At 44.9% G+C, this 20,358-nt stretch overlaps 1 protein-coding gene across 3 annotated transcripts in view; it reads right to left on the bottom strand.

Moving 5' to 3' along the window:
- Positions 1-20,358, bottom strand: part of CALN1 (calneuron 1) — a 182,150-nt gene that overhangs the window by 106,268 nt on the left and 55,524 nt on the right. For all 3 annotated transcript variants that reach the window (XR_009456740.1, XM_059717730.1, XM_059717731.1), the window contains exon 3: positions 2,051-2,194. Coding sequence is in view for 2 of the 3 variants with exons in the window: in XM_059717730.1 (XP_059573713.1) it covers positions 2,051-2,194 (144 nt within the window). In the remaining variant the exon portion in view is untranslated. The remainder of the gene's footprint in view (positions 1-2,050; positions 2,195-20,358) is intronic.

Here is a 20,358-nt window from a genome sequence, read left to right as displayed (position 1 = left end):
ATTATAAACAACCTGATTTAAAAGCAGCACTCATTAACTGCACTCCGCAATTTATCTGGGAGCAGAAGCACTCCACTTACATTTGCAGATGTATTATTCATTTTTCTTCATTTCTAAAATGTTTTTGTTTATCAGAACAATTTTATAAAAAGAAACAATAATACACAGAACCCGCCCAAATGTGATGCTGCCTGACGTGATTAATACAGTTGTCTTACACATTCTGCAAGGGTTTTGCATTTGGCTTTGCATCGTTTAGTATAATTTTTCACCATGTTTCAATGCTGTCAAATCATCTTGCAGAATAAGATGAGAAGGTTTGCCTGTTACTGCAGCATCCATGCACATTTCAGACATCAGAAAAGTCTTTAGCTCCCTGACCAGTCCCTCCAAGGACATTTTAAAGATTGCCCATTTACTGTGATTTAGTATAATTGCAGACATGCATCAGCTAAAAAGTCCACTCCCCCCACCCCGGTTCCAAAGTCTTGATGCTCTATTTCTCTGTTCACTTTACTAAAGGGCTCCTTTTCTTCTGTTATGTATTAGTCACTATATGAGGGAACTCACTCCAAAGGACTTTGCAAACAGCTATTGTACAATTTTCAAAACCTTGTCTTTTCAGAACATCCAAAGGTTTAACATTTCAGACCAAGCATGGTGAAGCTCCCGTCCACAGCTAGTTTTCACTTGCAAGCTAAAGATGATGCAGCAATGTGGAATCACTGCGTAATAAGGACTGCATTGTCTGAAATGGATGGTTTAGGGCACAGGTAGTATGCAACTCAGCCTTTTGCTTTGGAGTGACCAGCTCAAATGCAGCCCCAAAACAATGGACAAGTCTTTACAATGTGATGCAGTTTGGAGAAAATAAAATGTGTGTAGTGGTCTCAGCCTAAATTCACATTCAACCAGCATTTACGAAAAACCCACACAGCATGGCTGCCTCTCATACAGGGGCAGGCAATTATTTTGGGTGGAGAGCCGCTTACCGAGTTTTGGCAAGCCATTGAGGCCCACATGACAGGCAGCCCAAGGCAGATTAATATTAATTTTCTAAATTGTTTAGGGGCCCCGTGGGTCAGATAGAACGGCTTGGCGGGCCGCATTTTGCCCGCCCCCGCTCTACTAAGTTAAAGACACTGACCTGGCCTTTCTATTCTAGAAAAGGTCAGAAAAGAGGCATAAAGAAGGGCCATTTGCACGGCTTCTGTATGTGCTCTGTGAATATAGGGAGGACTTCAGTGTCCAGGGTGGCCAGCTAAAACCTTCCATGAGTACTGTATTCACAATACATATCTGAAAATGAACTAAGGAGAAAATGGCTCAGTAAGACATTTCTGAAAGGCCTCAGTTTGTCACTTCCCCCTGTATACCATTTGGAAATAAAAGGATCATTCTATTTTCAATTCTAAATATATGTTTAAAAGTAGACAAGGTTCTTTGGGTAAATACGATATCTTTTACTAGACCAACTAAATACTTGGAAAAATTGTTCTTTGCAAGCTTTCAAGTACAAACCCCCTTCTTCAGGCATAGGGAGGGTTTGCTGGCATTTTGTGTTCTCCTGAATGGAATAGAAGCCAATATGCAAAATGCTGGTGGTGAAAATACAAATGCCTGGCAGTGAGGATCAGAAGCCATGGGAGACAATAGGTGAGAGACAGGTAGGTGCGGGGAGGAAGGAGGGAATGCTGACCTGGTAAAATGCAGAGAGGTTACTTAGGGTTATCGGATGGCAGCCAGGTTATAGTGTACCATATATCCATGTTTAAAGGTTTCATTTGGTGCAGTTTATAGGCAGAGCAATATAATGGATGAAAGAAGGAGCTAGGAGACCTGCTATCTGCTCCTGACTCTGCTTCTGATGTGTTGTGTGACATCAAGAAAGGTCACTACCCCTCTGTGACTGTCCTTCCACTCCTACCCTGTCTTCCATGCTTATCCAGCCTGTAAGCACTTGGAGGCAGAGACTATCTCACTATGAGTTTGACTGGCAACCATATGCAGGGGTACTTCAATGGTAACCGTAGCGTCATCAATGACTTACCATCCATATCAAGGCGTTGCATGATAATCGCCAACTCCACCTCACTGGGCATGTATCCCAAAGAGCGCATAGCCATGCCCAGCTCCTGCTTGGAGATGAAGCCATTCCCATCTCTGTCCAGCACCCGAAAGGCTTCACGAATTTCTGAAATAATGAAGCAAAGAAGAAGGGTGAAATAGTGCCACAAGGCATCAATCTCTGGTTGACACACCAAAATACAGCAAAATCATATATCTCCCTTTATCCTGAGAATAAGTGTTTGTGCACGTGCAAGATATTATTGACTCTAAGGCTTCAGGGCACAAGCCATGCAGCAGACCTCAAAAAATACTTGGCAAAAAATACAGAATTGTTCAGCCTGGGAATTCCTGCACCTCTCTGCAGAATCTGACATTGATCATTGTGTGATGTAGATGAACTGCTCCATACGGCTATTTCAATGTTCCCATAATAATAAAGTCAATGCTGCAGACAGAAACATAACAGAATATTTCATCCAACAGGTTCCAAGTACTTTTCAAACTGTATAAATAAGCCTCTTGGCACATTTGTAAGCTGGTAAAGAATATCCATCATACATGCAGAGTCATAAGACATTTTACCTATAGCAGGGTTATAGAGCCCCGAGGCATGACTGTTTAACAAGGTCATCTGCATCATCATCTTCATGTTCCAAGGCGGCAACAGAATAACTGAATAATGTCCGTCATTAAATAGTTACACCAACATAAATGAGAAGCAATTTTGGCCCGCAGTCTGCGATATGTCTAACAGAAACTGTTTGAGGGCTTGTATCTCCAAAATGAAGCCCTAAATGCTCATTTTCTTCCTGGTCCAATAAATCAGGATGTAAATCTTTTAAAACACAGGCACCTGGGTAACTGCTATCTCCCGGTACTTTTCATAGCATTCCTCCTATTTACAATTGTTTTACTGCTATAAACAGCCTCAGATCAATAAAAACATTGTGAGAGCCAAAGGAATCACTTCCATCATTCTTCCCAACCCTGGCTCAGCTTTTGACGTCTGACTTTGTTTTATTTTTTAATTCTGGTATCTTCACCTGAAGCCCTTAATAACTGCTTTAAATGCCAGGCAACTTAAGCCAAGATCACCTGCCCCTGGGTGTCCATATTCTGACCATGGTTTGATCATGTGGCTGGTACTCCCAAATCTGATGCATTTTAGGGATGTCTCAACTTTGAAGTGCCACTACCAAGATCCCTACAGTGACTTATCTTGGGTTGTTTAAAATGCAGGACGCTTTACCTCATGGCAATCCTAAAGTCTCAGCCAGATGGGATACTTGCCTAAGGATTTGGATTCCCACTCCCCTTTCAAAAGACACTAAGAATAAAAACACAGAATGCTGTATTATTTTTTTTCAGGTAGATCATCAACTATTAATTAGTCCAGCAGGCTCACACCAGTTGTCTCTGCAAGAGCTTTACTAGGTACATATACATTCATTATTTAACATGGCATCGGGTCTGTGAAAGATCAAATCAGACAAGAAGTCTTGCAAATACAAACCCTTACTTGAAATCATAAGAAGAAGAAATCTGCAGTGGTTTGGACATGTAACAAGAAGGCCTGGCACCCTTGCCAACACCATCTGGCAGGGTGCTGTGGACAAATGAGGAGGAGGAGGAAGACCTGGGACAAGCTGGACCACCAACATCAACAGAGGTGACTGGTGGGGGGAGTATGGGGGAGCACATGCCCCCCGACAGGGCCGTCCCCGCTGCCAATGTCTGCGGGTGCTCAATATGCCCCCACAACAGGGCCACCCCCGCCACCGCCACCAGCACCTGCGGATGCTCGCCAGCGGTGTCGGCAGGTGCCCCACCCCAAACTCAGGAGGCACCAGTTGCCCACGAACATCAAAGACCGGATAGGATTAAAACTGATTGTACAAGGATTTCAAAAGACCAGGCATAATGGAGGAAAGTTACTGCTACATCAAAGGTGCCCCAACAGTTGGTGCGGCCTTGGGACTGACTGCCAGTCCCGTTTATCTTAATCAGGCACGATTTGCAAGGAGGTTGACTAACCCATTTCAGTTTACCCAGACAGATAACATCCCTTTCAGGAGTAAAACTTAAAATAAGACAAGAGACTTGAGAAACTTGAGTTAGGTGAACCTCAAAGACTTTCTGATGGACATTCCCCTCAAGGGACATGGCTCAGGGAACCTAAAAAGAGCCCCAAATTACTCCCGTTCTTTTAATGAAGGCCTGGAGCTGAAGTCAATACTGCTAGCAGCTGTATTATGTTCACCAGACTGGTCATGTAAAGAGTACTCCACGATGGATGGCTGCTTCTCTTCCCTCTCCAGCACGCTGCAACTGCACTAATTGAGTCCCAAATACAGAGTGGGATTATTCAAGTTCCTTGGAAAGCAGGAACATGACACAGAAGAGATATTTCTCCTTATCTGCTTTTACTGGCCTATCTCCATTCACTTTTTTCTCTTTTACCCATTCAGGTAGAGATGTGCGATTGGCCTCTAATCTTTCAGGCCTATTTCTTTGCATTATACCTGTTTCCTGCATAATGTTACCTGGCCAGCGCTTCTGCGGCATTTACCAAGTTAACGAAGTAAATACAATAAAGTAGATGAGAAGCTGGTCAATGGAGAGGAGGCACGGGATGTTGGGAAATGAGGATGTTTCCCCACAGCTGTAAACATGCGCTTTTCAACCAGAATATTTTGATTTAGAAATGATGCTATGATACCTAACAGAAGTTATAACCCCGGTGCCCCAGGCTCTCAGGCTATTCAGCAGACTGGACTGCTTGGTTTCCATGATCTCCCCACTGGTGAAGAGAAGTGGTGGATCACGGAGCCCTCAATATATCATGAGAGCCGACCCTATAGAGAACATACATCTGAGGCAGCAAAACAACTGCCCTACAGCACTGCAGCACCACATCTGATTCATAAAAAATATCAAACCTCCAAAGCCTGAAATGTTTTAAGAAAAAAAACACAAAATTTCCCTGAGAAAGCAGACCCTTAGGGCAGAGGCAAAGGTAACAATTGCACTGGTATAAAATGATAGATATAAACTGTTAAGGCACGTCCCCACAAGCGTGTCCATGCGTTTCCCCAGGGACAAATAGCAGCAGCACATAGTTGTGCCACAGCTACGTGGTCTCTGGGGAACGCCCCTGTGTGCACGCTCTGGCATGTGACAAATTGCCCCGGGTGGGATAGGGGAGGCCGGAGCCAGCAGCTGAGCCTTGCCTGGGTCCTGGGGCTGCAGCAGTGGCGATCAGGGTGCATGAAGCCTGGCTGGTTTTGGGTGGCACATGCTGCAGCCATGCACGCTTTTTTTGGGTGCAAGGTTTGGATTTTTTTACACTGGGATCTCCTGGTATCAAAAATACCCACTGCACTGCTTATTAGTAGCGTGGTGAACAACGCCTGCACATGTGGTATGTGTAGTTTGTGATGCTACAGACTGGTTCGTGGTGCTGCAAACCACACGTGCTCACTCATGGGGATGCGCCCTTAGAGTGTAACAGTTAGGCCTATATGCCCCTCACAGAAACAAGGTTAAAGTGACTTAAATTCGTTTCTAGTGAATCTTTTAAAGCTCCAAGGCACTCTCTAACTCACATGAAATCAAAGTTCACACATGCACTTCTACTTCTTTTAAAAAAAACTATTGTGCATTCAGCCTCTCAAGATATACTTTGATTTGCTGTGGCATAATGTTGTGGCTTGCCATTTTTAAGTAACCAGTTGCTTTGATATCATCCACCTAAGGTTAGATCCAAAGCTCATTAAAATCCCAGGGAAGGTTCCTATAAATTTCCATAGACACTGGATGAGACCCATAACCAATATATTTCCAGTTCACATATGAATTAACTACAGCCTCTTTATATTTAAGTGAAAGATAAATGCTTCCCTAGACCCACCTTCACCCATGCTTTGTAATCGGAATAATATGAAAAGATGATGAGTCTGTTCAAATCAAGCATGACGGGACGTTCCAGTGCATAATGCAGGGAACCTTTGGAGTAGGAAAGAATCCCATTAGGCTCTGCCAGCTGTAGTGAAATTTATTTTCATAAGCTGTGCTGAAAGCTGAAGTGAAGTAAATATTACGGTACAATCAATTCATTTAAAAATAATCTTTTGACAGCCGAGAGAGAAACAACAGAGCTAAAAATATTGCGAGGAACTAAAAAAAATATATATTTAAAACATGAAAATAGGAATTGCTAACTTCAGAAAACTTTATAAGGCACAATGGGAGTTGGGCCTTATTCCAGCAGTGCACTTAAATCCATGAATAAACTGCATTTCTACGTCGCCGTCAACCAGGGTTTCTGAGCCCGTGCCCACGGAGTACATGTATGCTGAGGTGCTTTGCCGGCATCGGGCCCTGGATCAAAAGTCCCTGCACAAGCCTGGGTTCAAGCTTTGTTCTTCTGCCTTCAGAAACCTGAGCTTTTAACCAGGTCTCATGCATCCCTGACACACCACTTCTAAACCCAAATGTAGCTTTTCCCAGCCACCTGTCTATATATACCGCTTCCTTTTGGAAGGGTCTTTGAAGACCTCAAAACAGGTTGGACACTGTGCAAGAAGGGACTACTTCACTCGGCATCTCTTCTTCATCCCAGTGTCAACCTGACCTTTTTAACACTTTTTCTTTATAAAAAAACAAGTCCTATATTCTGCTCTCCAATATACTCCCTGTTGCTTTCTTAAGCTTTACCTCATTTCAAAGTCAAAAGGCCATGGGTCCTTTCAGGACACAATCAAGCCAACACCATCAGTTACAAGGTACAGAACAGTGGTTCCCAAACTGGTTTTTATTAACTTTTGGTCACATGGTCTCCATTTCCAGCTATGAAATGAAATTACCAGAAGCTAAAAATACATCAGTGCTTTTCTTTTATGATTTCTACAAACAATCAATCACGGTAGTTACCATGACAATGGATGCTACTGGATCACAAGGAGGAGGGCGAGAAATGGTCCATGAAAGAACCGTTTGGTAAACATGCTGGGCACGTTATGAAAAATATTGCGAAAGCTTGTATTTAGGCTAGACGCAGTTTGGGGGCAGGTACTCTCTACTAGGCACAGAGAATAGCACAACGGGGCCCTAATTTTGGTCTCCACAGACCACCTTAATTAACAGCAGCATGAAAAAGAGCCTAGACCGTGAGTAGAGAGCCATGCAACCCAGGAAGGTAACGTCTCTTGACCAATCTATCTTTTTAAAAACATTAAAACGTAGTCCTCAATGACCCCCAAGCTGGAAAGCATAACTGCATAGTAGATGGCAAAAACCATATCAAGCAGATACGTTCATATTCCGCTGTTTTCCGCTTGGAAATTTCCTGTATTCCTATTCCCTGGTATAGTACTTGGCATCACTTTGTACTGGAGCTGCCCCTCCATGCCACTGTACACAATCTACTCCCGAACACAGGAAATGCAAACAGTATTACAAAAATAGAGGATGAAGGGACAGTGGTAGAGGATGCATAGTGGGATTTGAACACGGAGGAGCAGTATGCTCCGTTCATGATGGCAGTGGGTTGAGATGCAGGCAACTTCAGTTCTTCTGGGTGATCTTGGGCAAGGAAGCTTTGTGCCCCGGTTTTGCCCTCAGTAAAATGGATAATGGATATGGACCTCCTGAAGAGCAATTTCAGATCTACAAATGAAAAGCCCTATATAAGAGCTAGCTGTTATTATGAAAACTTTTGAACTCAGAATGAAGCCAAGTAATTTCAGCTACGCATGCCAACACACGAGGAAGACCTAGTGTCAGCTGGACCATCAGCAAAGCATAACGCTGCACAGCCATCAGGTGAATGAGGGGAGAGAGGAGTCTAATCAGCAACCACAGGGATTGGTATTTGGTTGTATCCTATTTAACGTCTTCATTAATGATCTCAAAGAGGGAGCAAACACAACATTAATTAAATTCACAGATGACACTGAGCTGGGAAGGGATGCAGGGGAAATCTAGCCAGCAAGGACAGAAAAATAACACGAAGAAACAGAAAACAACAACAACAAAAAGATATTGGGCTGGAAAAATGCAAACTAAAAGACTGAGAGAGAAGAAAACGGCCCTGAAACATCGCTAGTTAAGTGAGAGCAGGGAACCTGAGAAGTGGCAACACAGAAAGGAACATAGCATGATGAACATGACTTATATTGACTGCTTTCAATGATTTCATTCCCAGGGACTTGTTCAGTGTAGCTGGTTAATCATGGGGCTGGTTAACCAAAAAGTGTTTCCACTTCACTTCCATTCAGAGGGAAAACAGTGAATCTAATTCAGTGAGCAGCCTAGGAGCTAAAACTTTTCCACCCTCTGTACTAGGGGGACCAGGCTGGAAGAGGGAAGATTACTTCGTGTTCTGTTTGGCCTGTTGTTAAGGTACATTTCTCATGAAGGTTTTGCCTACCATGTTTTCCCCCAGACGATGATTTATGTCCCACAAGCCCTAAGAGGCAGCAGAGTACTCATTTTTCAGAATTATTTGAGCATGCAAAAGGGTGGGGGTGTCTGTTTTTAATTAATTCCCATTCTCTGGATGCATTTAACAGCTGCACCTTGTAGTTTTCGTTATTAGGCAGCACATGGCAATTCTATTAAACCCCAAATTCCTCTGAGACGAAGGAAAGAAGGGTCAGGTGAAATAAGCACTTTTTTTTTTCTTTATTTCCTTTGTGAAGGGCACGAAAGTAGACAGCTGTCATGGTTGTGACTTGCCATCTAGTCTAGCAAGTCATTAACTCGCTGCATTTAAATCCATGAAGTTTCAAAGGCCACTTCCTCTTATAACATTAGGTATTCTGTTTCTAGCTCTTCCAATGAATTTCATATCAGAAGAGCCTTTCACAGAAGCAGCTCTTTTGCCAGTGATGGATATTCATCTTGTTTCTCCTTTAAAACTTCCCTAACATTCCTCTCCTAAAGTTCAGCCGTGGATTTATTTACAGGCGATCCCTGGTAACTAGAGGCAACCATCATTATTCTTTGCTGCGCGTCCTAAGAGTGAATCACAACTCTCTGCGAAACAAATTCAGCTCGAGCAATCGGTCTGCCAGCTAGCCTCAGGCACTGCAGATGGTTTCAATTTATTTCAGTAGGTATAAATAATCAAGTAATAAATTTGTAATTATACTGTAACAATTGGCCACCTTAAGTGCTATGTAATCACCAGATAAGTACTATACGGTAACTTCTGTCACCGCACTGAGGGTAGCAGTTCAGTAACCCTTACTCTTTCAAGTAGTCTCATTAACTTTGTAGCTGGGTCGGACACCAAAATACAGGCACAATGGACTAAAAGCGGCCTGTCTTCTGCGATGTACTAGGTAACATTCATAATCACTAGACCTGCTTGGCATTTGTTTCCATTGCTAAGTGGAATGAAGTGTTGAAATATCTCACTTTTTCATGGAATGCAAACATTTCATTTAAAAAAAATCCACCTGGAAATGCCAAAATGTTTGCTGCTGACTTTTTTAAGTCAAAACCAAGCATTTCAATATTACTGGATCAAAATGTTTTGATTCAGTGCTGAGCAGTGTTCACCAGCATCGCTGCAGTGTCTCCCAGGAACTGTATTTCAAATGTCTTATGTCCCCACCGTGCTATATACACAGCAGTGTGGCAGCTCGGAGGGCTGGGGCACAGAGAAACACTGAGGAATGGAGGGTTTCTATTCAGTTCTCCACTCTGAAATATTTCAAGGAATGTTGATCAGACCCCATACAAAAGATTGCATTTTGATTTCCCCATTGAAAGCAGAAGAAAAAATGACAATGTTGTCCCTCAAATGAATTTGCTCTCAAGAAATTCCTAACCAGTTCTAATAATTATCAAGCTATCTGCTCGCATATGCTATCACCATATAAAGGCAAAGAAGAAAGGATACGTTGCAGTATTATCTCCCCCCCAACTCCAAAAATAATAGTAATTTTTTAGTCCAAGCAATGAGTGCAGGACTGAGAGCCCATAAGGATGTTTACTGAAAAAAAAAACAGCCCTGATGTGGGCAACAGCAATGCAGACTTGGGCAAACTTCCCCTTAGGCTGCTCTTGTCCTGGAAATATGCCTTAAGCCTGATTTGGAAGGAGCAGACAGAGTAGCTTATAGTTGTCTGAAACCTGCGGCATCTTGTATAGCTTGCAAAAGAGAAACGCTCCGAAAGCTGGCTGCCAAAAAAGTGTGGGGAGATACAAAATACTGAAAATTACTATAACATTGCTACATTTACTTCTCTGGGACAGCCTTTCACCTGGGAGGCACATAGGGACCTGATTTCCATCCCACTGAAGTCAACAGGAAAATAAGATTGGCCCCAATATCCCTGAGTTCTGGCGTGTTGAACTAGCAAGGAATAATTCAACAAGTGGTGATGGTCAAGGGTGGACATTTACCCTTGTCTTAGCAGTGGATCACAAAGGACTTTAATTCCCTGTATCTGACATAAGCTAAGGGGAAAAAAAATGAGGGAAATGCAGTGATGAACTGCCACATAGAATATGGTTGATTCCCTAAGGGCACAGTGCAAATTTGTACTGGTTCTAGTTATGATTGCTCTGTGGATCACTGAACGCAGGTCGCAGTATTATTGATTGCTCAATCAATTAAACGTGGTGTGAAGGAACGGTTGGCTAGTCTACCTCAACATGCTGGGTTTTCACCTCCAGAGACCGAGGATATACATTTGTGCTGAGAAAAATAGCAAACACAGGGGAGTAATTCAAACAGGAACTGGGGAAGAAAAGTGTTACTAGAATGGTTAGGAGAATGGGCAGCCTGTTTCATAACAGGAAGCTAAACCTGTATCTAAGGTTTAGCTTCCCAGGAACATTACCAAGTAACATTACCAAGAAATAAGTTATGCCTAGTTGTGCTAATTCCACGTGTGGCCAAGCCTACAGATTAGACACTTGGAGCAGTCTTGAACGAGAGCCCCTTGTGACAGTCAGTAACTGGGCTCAGTGACCCGAGAAGCACCTTTCTGTCCTGTACCTTACATCCCTACAGATGTGCAGGAAGAATTAAACCGAGTAAAAGATGTAAATGCAGGTTTACTCCTGGCATATCAGGGGTCACTGCAAACAGCAATGCGAAGATGGTGTACCGCTACCCATTGTTTTTCACACAGCTGATAGATAGCATGATGACTCCACATCACCGGCAGTAATGTTATCTACTCACAAATGGGATGTTCTCCATAGCCAGGTTGGAGCCTGACTTACTCCAGAGGTGCAGCAAAGACTGCTAAATGTCCTGGACCTCTCTCGTGCACCCCTCCGCCCTACCGGCTGCTCCCTCTGTTTTATGTAAAGCTCACCTGCTGCTTCTGGCCCGACAGGCTTCTCCCAGCTCTTGTGCTGACCCTCTCTGGTGCCGTCAGCTGCCCGCCCAGTTCCATCTGTGTTACTTGCATGGCAGACACTGCCTCCAGCCAGGCACTATTATCACTGTCCCTTTCCTGTTTGAAAACTTGGCCCAAAGAATGTCCGCAATAGTGACAGATTGTTTTGTTCACAGCTTTGCATCCTCGCTCTCGCAGCCAAATGGCTCAGGAGGTGGGTCTCTCTCTCTCAGGCACCCACAACCCAGCAAGTCATTTATAAATATCAACATTTGGGATGGATAGTGGCTACATAAGCAAACGTCTCATTTCTATTCACTGGCCAGAGAGCCTGTTTTAGAAGTTCTCAGCATTTTAACACAATATTTTACAGTACATCATTGTCATCGAGTAATATTGGGATTGGGCACGAATGAATTCCCAGCCCCTCGTCAATGTGCACTATAGTTTTGTGTTAAATAGAAAAAGTAGCATCTTCTTTTGTTGAACTATTCCACAAACAGCTCGGCAGCATAAAATGAAGAGAGGGGCAATGAAAAGGAGAAATATCAATCTATCTTTAAATCTGCATGTTGGTCCAAAATAAATAAAACCAAGGCAACAGCATAAAGGGCAACAGAGTCCCTTTATTTCCCTTCTTTTCTTTCTTTTTATCATGAATTATTGTGCAGCTGAAAGGTGCCAGATTGCCAGCCCTTGAAATCCAGTCTTCTGTTTACCCAAAGTATGACACAAGCAGCATTCGTGCAAGTTCCCCAACCCGTCTGCCCTGCGGAAGACTAGCCAAATGCTTTGATCTCAGGGGAACTGAGGGAATAGGTCAGCCTCCATGGTTCATTCAGCCTTTGGTTTCTCGGACAAACCTGCCAACAAAGGCTGGTAGCCTTTTGTAACATCCACCTGGAATTGGACTAAGATGGTAGATTAACATTTTCAAAGCACAGCTGGGAAAGGAGCTCAACATATCTGATTAGTGATTCTGAAAAACCAATTCATAGCAATGAAAACATATTCCTTGCCGCCACCACCGAATCCAACTGAATGTGCAGCCCATAATTTTTTCCTTTACAGTTTAAAAACCTGACATTTAAGGACAAATGGGACCATTCTTTGACTGTTTTTTTCTGAAGACACTGTCTCCTTTTCCCTCTTCCTCTCTTTTTCACCCATCTAATACAAATCAGTGATGGGAACCTCTACACCAGGGGTGGGCAATTATTTCGGGCGGAGGGGCGCTTATTTAGTTTCGGCAAGCTGTCGAGGGCCGCATGGGTAGCCCCACCCCTTGACAGGTGCCCTGCCCCCTGGTCATCATCTTGGGACCAGGGTCCCAATGTCTTGGGACTAATGTCCCATGGCCAGCACCGGTGGGGCCCAGAGCGGGGCGCAGGCTGGCAGGGGTCTGTGGAGCCAGGCTGGGCTGCACCAGCAGGGAGTGAGGAGCTGGCCTGGCTCCATAGAGCCCCTGCCAGCTGGGACCCTGAGCTCCTGCCACCCTGCTCTGGGCCCCGCTGGTGCTGACCCTGGGACACCAGTGTGGGCCCTGTGCTCTCCTGCCCGCTCACTCCCAGTGCCCCCGCAGGCCCGCAGTACAGGCAGGGGGCAGCGCACAGCCCCAACCCCCTGCTCGCCGGCAGGGAAGGAGCTGGTGAGGAGCACAGGGAAAAGCGGCCCCTTGCCCACCCCATGGCCTGCACTTCCTGCTGCAGCTGCTCACAGCCTGTGCGGGGCTGTCCTGAGCAGGCACAGGCAGCCCCACATGGGCTGCAAGCGGCTGCAGCGCAGGGTGCCGGGCACGGGGAGGGCGAGGAGCCATTTTTCCCATGCTCAGCACCAGCTTGTAACCCACCCCCGCTGCCAACCTAGGCCCCAACGGCTCCGGGCTCACCATCAGGGCTGCATGTGGCAGAAGCAGCTGCAGGCCACCCCCCCTCCCCTGCTTGCTGTGCCAGAGCTTGTACGCTGGGCAGCACAGAGGCGGTGGTGGCAGCCTCACCGCAGCCTACCATGGTGCGAGCTCCAGGCAGGCAGCAGCAGCAAATGCTGCGCAGTGCGACAAGCGCCGGGGAAGGGGGGGGCGCAGCTGCTGCCACCATGGTGCAACCCCAATGAGCAAGCCCAGAGCCAGTGCGGGGCCGGGCTACCAGCTGGTGCGTCGTGCAGGAAAAAGCAGCCCCTCGCCCACCCCGTGACCAGTGCCCCATGCTGTAGCTGCTCACAGCCCGCGTGGGGCTGTCTGTGCCTGCTCAGGACAGCCCCATGTGGGCTGCGAGCGGCTGCAGCAAGGAGCGTCGGCCACAGGGCAGGCAAGGGGCTATTTTTCCCCACACTCTGCACCAGCTCCTTCCTGCCCTCCCCTGCCCCTTACCTGAGCTTCCCATGCCGGGGCAGCCACATGGTCCCAGGCCAGAAGCTCCTGCTGCGGCTTCCAGCTGGGGGGCGGGGCTGGGCAGGCCCTGCTGTTGCAGGAACCCATCAAGAATTCCCCTGGGTCCTATTGCCCCTGTCTCCTGTCATTTTTGACAGGAACCAAGGACTAATACAATTTAATTTTCAAAGTTTTTTTAGGGGCCCCGCGGACCGGATAGAATGGCCTTGTGGGCCAGATCTGGCCCATGAGCCATATTTTGCCCACCCCTGCTCTACACCAAGGCTGTCCAACTGGCAACCATGGCTCCCATACAGCCCACAAGGGGTTAACCCCAGCCTGCAGGCTTCTACCTAGCCACGAGTGGGGGAACAACCGCCACCCTCAGCCAATAAGCAGTGATGGGTGGTGCCACTGCCTCAGCCAATCAGCAGTGTGGGGTGTGGCCACCAGGCCCCTTGGCCAATCAGCAGCAGAGGGTGGGGCCACCAAAAAAAAGGCCACCTCCCTTCCTGGCTGTGCACAAGCCTACCTATGGGCACAGCCAACAGGATCATAAGGATAAATGACTGACATGCATTTCCACCAAAGAACTGAAAAACAGGACTTCTTGCAATCTGTTCCTCATTTAGAAATGGACAGGGGACAAAGTGTTTAAAAACAGGACAGTCCAGTATAAAACAAAACCAATGGCCACCCTAGTCTCTGGGCCCCCCTTCCTTCCTTCAGCTTGTGTCTCCTGGCCCACCCCTCGGGGGCAGGGTGGCATAGCAAGAGGCCCACAGTGCCCATACAATGGGTGGCCCTGCATTGCCCACTCAGAAGAGGACAGCCCCGCTCCAAACAATCATTCGGGGACAATAAGCACAACACCTATTTTCCCTCCTGTCCTGTCACTCTAACCTAGGGTTTTCGTGGATGACATGAGACCACAAGTTCCATCAGTTTACTTCCCAAACGTTTTCTAAGCAATGAAGTTTGGGAGCTGCTCTTCTAGTTTACTGCCATAAGTTTTCTATCCATGGTCAAAAACTGAAAATGTTGGCTGGATAAAAATAGGTAAGGAGCACGATGGTAATTTGATTCTAGATTATTTCAGGATGACACGTATTAACGTCAGAGAGATAATGGCTTGCCATCCTGCTGAAATTTGTCTCATCTTCTGATTTAATACTAAAATAGCCTTCATAACATTCTTTGCAAAATGACAGCTTTAGTCTGCAATCTCACAGGGCAATAACTATTTTGGATAATATGACTTCACCCTTAATTTGTGGCTATTTTCCTACCATTCGCAAAAGTGGGTTAGTTAGATTTTAATATTTATCCTTTAGAAATTTATAGTCCAGTAATCAAACTTCGGTGCCAAAATTCAATCATTAGGGTCAGCATATTTTAAGATTTGGAGAAAAAGACCTTGAAACAGCTAAGAAAGGATCTGTTGATTTGGTATGGAAGTATATAGCTCACTGGTCCTGACAGACACCAAAAGTTGGGTCTGTCTTGTTTTTGTGCTCTCTCTGTTGCAGATATACTCAGGCATGGGCACAAATGACTGAATTTACAGAGACTTTTGTTCACCCTATCTTCATCTCGATAACATGAACTGCTGAGTGCCCTCAACTTTTGCTGACAACAGTTCACTACCTTGCAGGGTTGTGCCTTGAAGCAAACTGTGCTTACCAAGACATCGCTTCTTATTTTTCCACCATCTACTCCAGAAGAAGCCTATGCCTTAGAATATGCCTCCCATATTTTCTTTTCAATCAGTATTTTTCTACCCTGTGGGCACATCTACACGTGCAATTAATGTGACCAAATATACTCTGGCTCAGTTTGAGGTGGAGTAAACTAATCCTGATGTCACCATTCACATGTGCACTTAAGCACAGTAATTTACTGCACTGCCAGATGCCGCTTGTATCTGATGGGACTATGCAGCGGTGCAGCAAATTAGTTTACTTCACCCTAATAGCTGCACATGTGTAGACGGTGATACTTTACTGTGCAGCAAAATAGTCTGTTGTGCAGGAAAGCATCTCGTGTAGACATACCCTTTGGGTCTCCGTTTTACTTCTGGCACTCGTTCATTCTGTGGCCTGTCTGATTAAGAGAGCAGGCTGTTCCTTGGAAGGTCCAGATTATGCATTTAATTTAAGGCTGTTCATTGTTAATTTGCTTTTTCCTATGCATTGTCTATTCCCCACGTCCCAATCTCTATTCCAGCACATAAACAGCCAGGGTTTTTCTCTTACAAACTAAAGTCATTATGACATGTAAATTGGTTAACTGATACTACATCTTGTGAAAAGGAAATCAAAGAACCTGTTGACAAACCTAATCTAACTCTAAAAGCCTCTTTTTGGCTCTTCCTGACTTCATTGTCTCTCTTCAGTGTCAGCATTAAGGGAAATGAGCTTCTTTTACTCTGTATTGAAAAAAAAAAAAAAAAAAAAAAAGACAGCCAGTAGATGCATCAAACTGAAATTTTCTACATTCAGTACATTCACCCACTGTTGTCCTTGTCTAAGTAGTGTTGCGATAAATGATAAATGCTGCTGTTTAAATCACAGAAGTTCAAGTTAGAAGTCTTACTACCGTTACAGATATTATTCTTTGTTGGTAAAGCCAACTTTTTCCCACTATCTTTTAGCACAGAGCTATTTACTGCACAGTAGAAGCAGGGCTCCATTAACATTTCCTGAGTGATAATTAACTGTCTGATAATTAACTGCTCTTAACTCCACTAAACACACTGATATCAAAGTGAACTTCAGGTGACTGTAAATCCCCAATTCAGCCCTCATTGTGTTAGCCACCATTTTCCAAAATGCCATCATCTCACCTGAGATCTATTAATTACATAAGTTTATGAATTACATAGCAGATTCCTTTGATGACCTGACTCCTATCACTAATAATGCCATTATGAAGTCCAAATAAGAACAAAACTGAGGCAGTGGTGCAATCCTGGTAAAAGCTTCAAGTCATACTAGAGCAGTGGTTTTCACCCTCTGGTCCACGGACCACGGACACAGTCAAAGGGGTCCACAAAAGATGATTACGATCAATCCAAAGTATGCAAATACCAACACTTACGATTCAAAGAGGTCTGCACTCCGTTCAAAATTTCCAAATGGGCCTTTACTTACATTCACAAAATTTTAGGGGTCCGCAAATGGAAAAAAAGGCTGAAAACCACCGTGCTAGATCTAGGTTAGTGAGACAAAAACAAAAAAAAAAAGGATGACAAAAAACAATGTGCCTGAGGGAAGAGATGAATCGTTCTTAGCATGATCTCAATATAGGGCACTGAAGGCAATAAGCCGCATCAGGTATAGGGCTCTCTCCGAGTTACATTTCACTGCTTGGTCTGCATCAGCCCAGTATGAACCATCCCTTTCCCCAGGGCTGAGGCAGATTTCTTCGCCCTCAATGAACATATTGTAAAAAGGGGTTATTATTAAACCTTACACCAAAACAACGGACTTGGAAAGTTATCTGTCATTTGGCTTGACTTTTTCTTTAGGGATCTCTGCAGCAAATCCTTCTTTGCTGCCAAACTAAACCAGATAAATTATAATTTTCCAAAAGCTGTTTCAGAGTAAATGTAAAATGGAAGTTTTCTAATGAAATCTTTGTACCTGGGGTCCTTTAAAACAAAAAGAAAAGCGAACTTTCCAGAAAATATACTAAAAATCAAGCCTGGGGATTTTATAAAAAATATTTTATTTATAAAGTTTTTATTGGGCCAGATGTAATGCCCATCTGTCTCAAACATTCTTTTCCAGGATGCCCGTAACTTTATATTGAAAATAAAGTTGCTTCATTTAATCTGAAGATCCTATATGGAAAGATCTAATTTTCTCCAAGTTATATGGAAAAAAAGAATAAGCAAGAGAGGAAAGTTAAAAATAATCTATTAATCTTTTATTTAAAATCTCTGTATGTTAGACCTAAGTGGAACGCAGAATTCCCATTACAATTCGGAGATTTCATTTTCGAAAAATCAAAATGCCATTTCTTTTGAATAAGGCTGGAATGTTTCAGTTCCACTTTTTATAGAGTAACAAAAATCAAAATGACCAAGAATGAACAAAATATTGCAGCGTTGTCGAGGTGAGTAATTTGGTTTGTCTTTTATCTAAAATTTAAATGAATTCAATATGTTCCTGTGGATTTGATTTTCGATGGGAATCTGTTCCAGTGGAAAAATTTCAGCCAAATCTACTCTCTCCTTCTCCTTCCACTTGCTGTTAACCTAGGAGTGGACAAAATATGGCTCGTGGGCCAGATCCAGTCCTCCAACTGATTAAATTTGGACTGTGAGGGGCTCCCACCAGTTGACTGGATCCAACCCGTGGCTGTCCCCGCAGTGCTCCGCATGGGGCCAGCCTCACCCAGGGCAGCCTGCGCCGCACTCCAGCCAGCGCCCACCAGTCCCAGGCCAGGCCAGCATGCACAGCTTCTGGTGGGGCTGCTCCCAGTAGAGCTGTGGAGGCAAGGGGAGCTGAGCAGCACCCAAACGGCTGCAGCCGCACCAGGAACAGCCCCACCAGTAAGCTGTGCATGCTGGCCAGGCCTGGGCTGATGGGCGCAGGCTGGAGTGCAGCCCAGTGGGACTTGGCCCCACGCAGAATGCCATGGGAATAACCACAGACCACACCACCTGAGCAAGCTCCGCTGTACATGCCCCCTGCCCTTTCCTCATCCCCAGCCAGGTCCCAGGACCAAGCACCTAAGCATCCCCCAACACGCACACATGTGCACAGACCTCCCCACACTCCCACACTCCCCCAGACCCTCCCCACAGGGCGGGGTATGCAGGGAGCACATCCTGGCTCTGCCCTGGGCCCCAGCCCCATGCTCTCACGACCCCATCAGTCTGCCTCGAGATCCCAGCCTCGCTCGCCCATCCCACTTCTGAACACCACTCCCCACCTACCTGCAGCCCCATGCCAGAAAGGGAGCTTTGGTGAGTTGTGGCGGGGGGGCGTTGTGTTGACCTGGCCCGCTCCAACTCATCAAAACTCCCCCCAGGCCCAAATAATTGCCCACCCCTGCTTTACCCTGACTTCTTTATGGCTTTATATAGCATAAGACCATTTGAGAAGATTCTCCTACCCCTAACTATAACACACGCAAGGGCAGAGACACAAGATGCTCTAGCTCACAACTGTAATAAGTTCAGCTCATCAGTAAAGCTGAAATAACTTCAGTACTTAACCGCCCTCCTCCTTTCCCTTTTGCCCACATGAACAAACTAGTTAAAAGTCTCTAAAAAAACTAGACAGTACCCACAGGTGCATTATCTAAATCAGAGATCTTCACCCTCCTTCTTAAACTGTATCAGCCACAAGAAGTTGCTACATTACATTAAGATTCATTGGAGAGAAATGAAACAAGTTTTAACATAAGGGGACCTCTATGTACTGGGAAATTTTCATAGGCAAGTGTTCTTACCAGTTTAAGTGTGTACATTTCCACCACTCTCTCTTGGAGCATACAGTATATAGCAAGTATTTTTCATCATCAACCTTTCCTCCAGCTGACATGACTATTACCCCCAGTGCTGGATAACACAAATTCTCCTCCAGCTCATGCTCTCCTGTGTTAGTAAAGAAAAGGGCAAGGGTTTCTTTCCCCCCTTTAGACTGCACACATACAGAAAGCAAAAGACCACAACATGAAATACAAAGCTTCTTCACTGCTCATTCAACGATAAGAAATCCAGTCGCACTATTAGTGCAAATGAACCACAACACGTGTTTCTTAAAAGAATAAATGACCTTGTTTTCAGTGACCTGGGGAACAATTTCCAAATGAGGTAATTAGAAGCATGTTAAGGCACTAAGACTCATCTGTGACTTCAAACTGCAGCAGAGGAATTTTAGGTTGGAAATTAGGAGGAACTACAAGGGTGGTCAAGCACTGGAAGAGGCTACCTGGAGAAGTTGTGAAATCTCCCATCCCAGAAAATGTTCAAAAGCAGGTTAGACAGATATATGGCTGGGATGGTTTAGACAGAGATTATTCTGCTTTGAGCTAGAAACTGGACTAGATGGCCTTGTGGGGTCCCTTCCATCCCTACTTTTTTATGCTCCTATAGATGCCAAACTTTGGGAACCCACATGGTGAAAGTTTTACTTATATAGCCAGGGTCTGCAGAAGGCTCTAAATTCATTAAAGCAAGAGACATTCCAGGAGCATAGTAAAGGAGTTGTAACTGCAGCAGCATCCCCAAGTGCTAATGGGGGTTTCAGGGAAGAGGGGAGGGCCACAAAACTAGCAGCCGCTGCACTGGTAGCCCAGCAGCAAAGCTGCCTCATGTGCCGCTGCCTCCCAGTGTGCTCCAGCACCTAGTTACACCTCTGGACATTTGCTTTTATTTAGTTTAGTCCTTGAAGCAAATAGGAACTATTCTGTATTTAAACACACAACTGCACACCCACAGTTATCAAGTTTCTCTAATGTGCCAGTATTTTCCAAACAGTTTAGAAGACTGGCTGGAAAAAGTCTGTATTTCATTTCTGTTTGGCTGCGGCAATGAAACTGCAC

Source organism: Alligator mississippiensis, chromosome 14 (assembly GCF_030867095.1).
Source record: "Alligator mississippiensis isolate rAllMis1 chromosome 14, rAllMis1, whole genome shotgun sequence".
Lineage (NCBI taxonomy): Eukaryota > Metazoa > Chordata > Crocodylia > Alligatoridae > Alligator > Alligator mississippiensis.
Note: the sequence above shows the minus strand (reverse complement) of the source record. Positions and strands in the feature narration are given on the sequence as shown.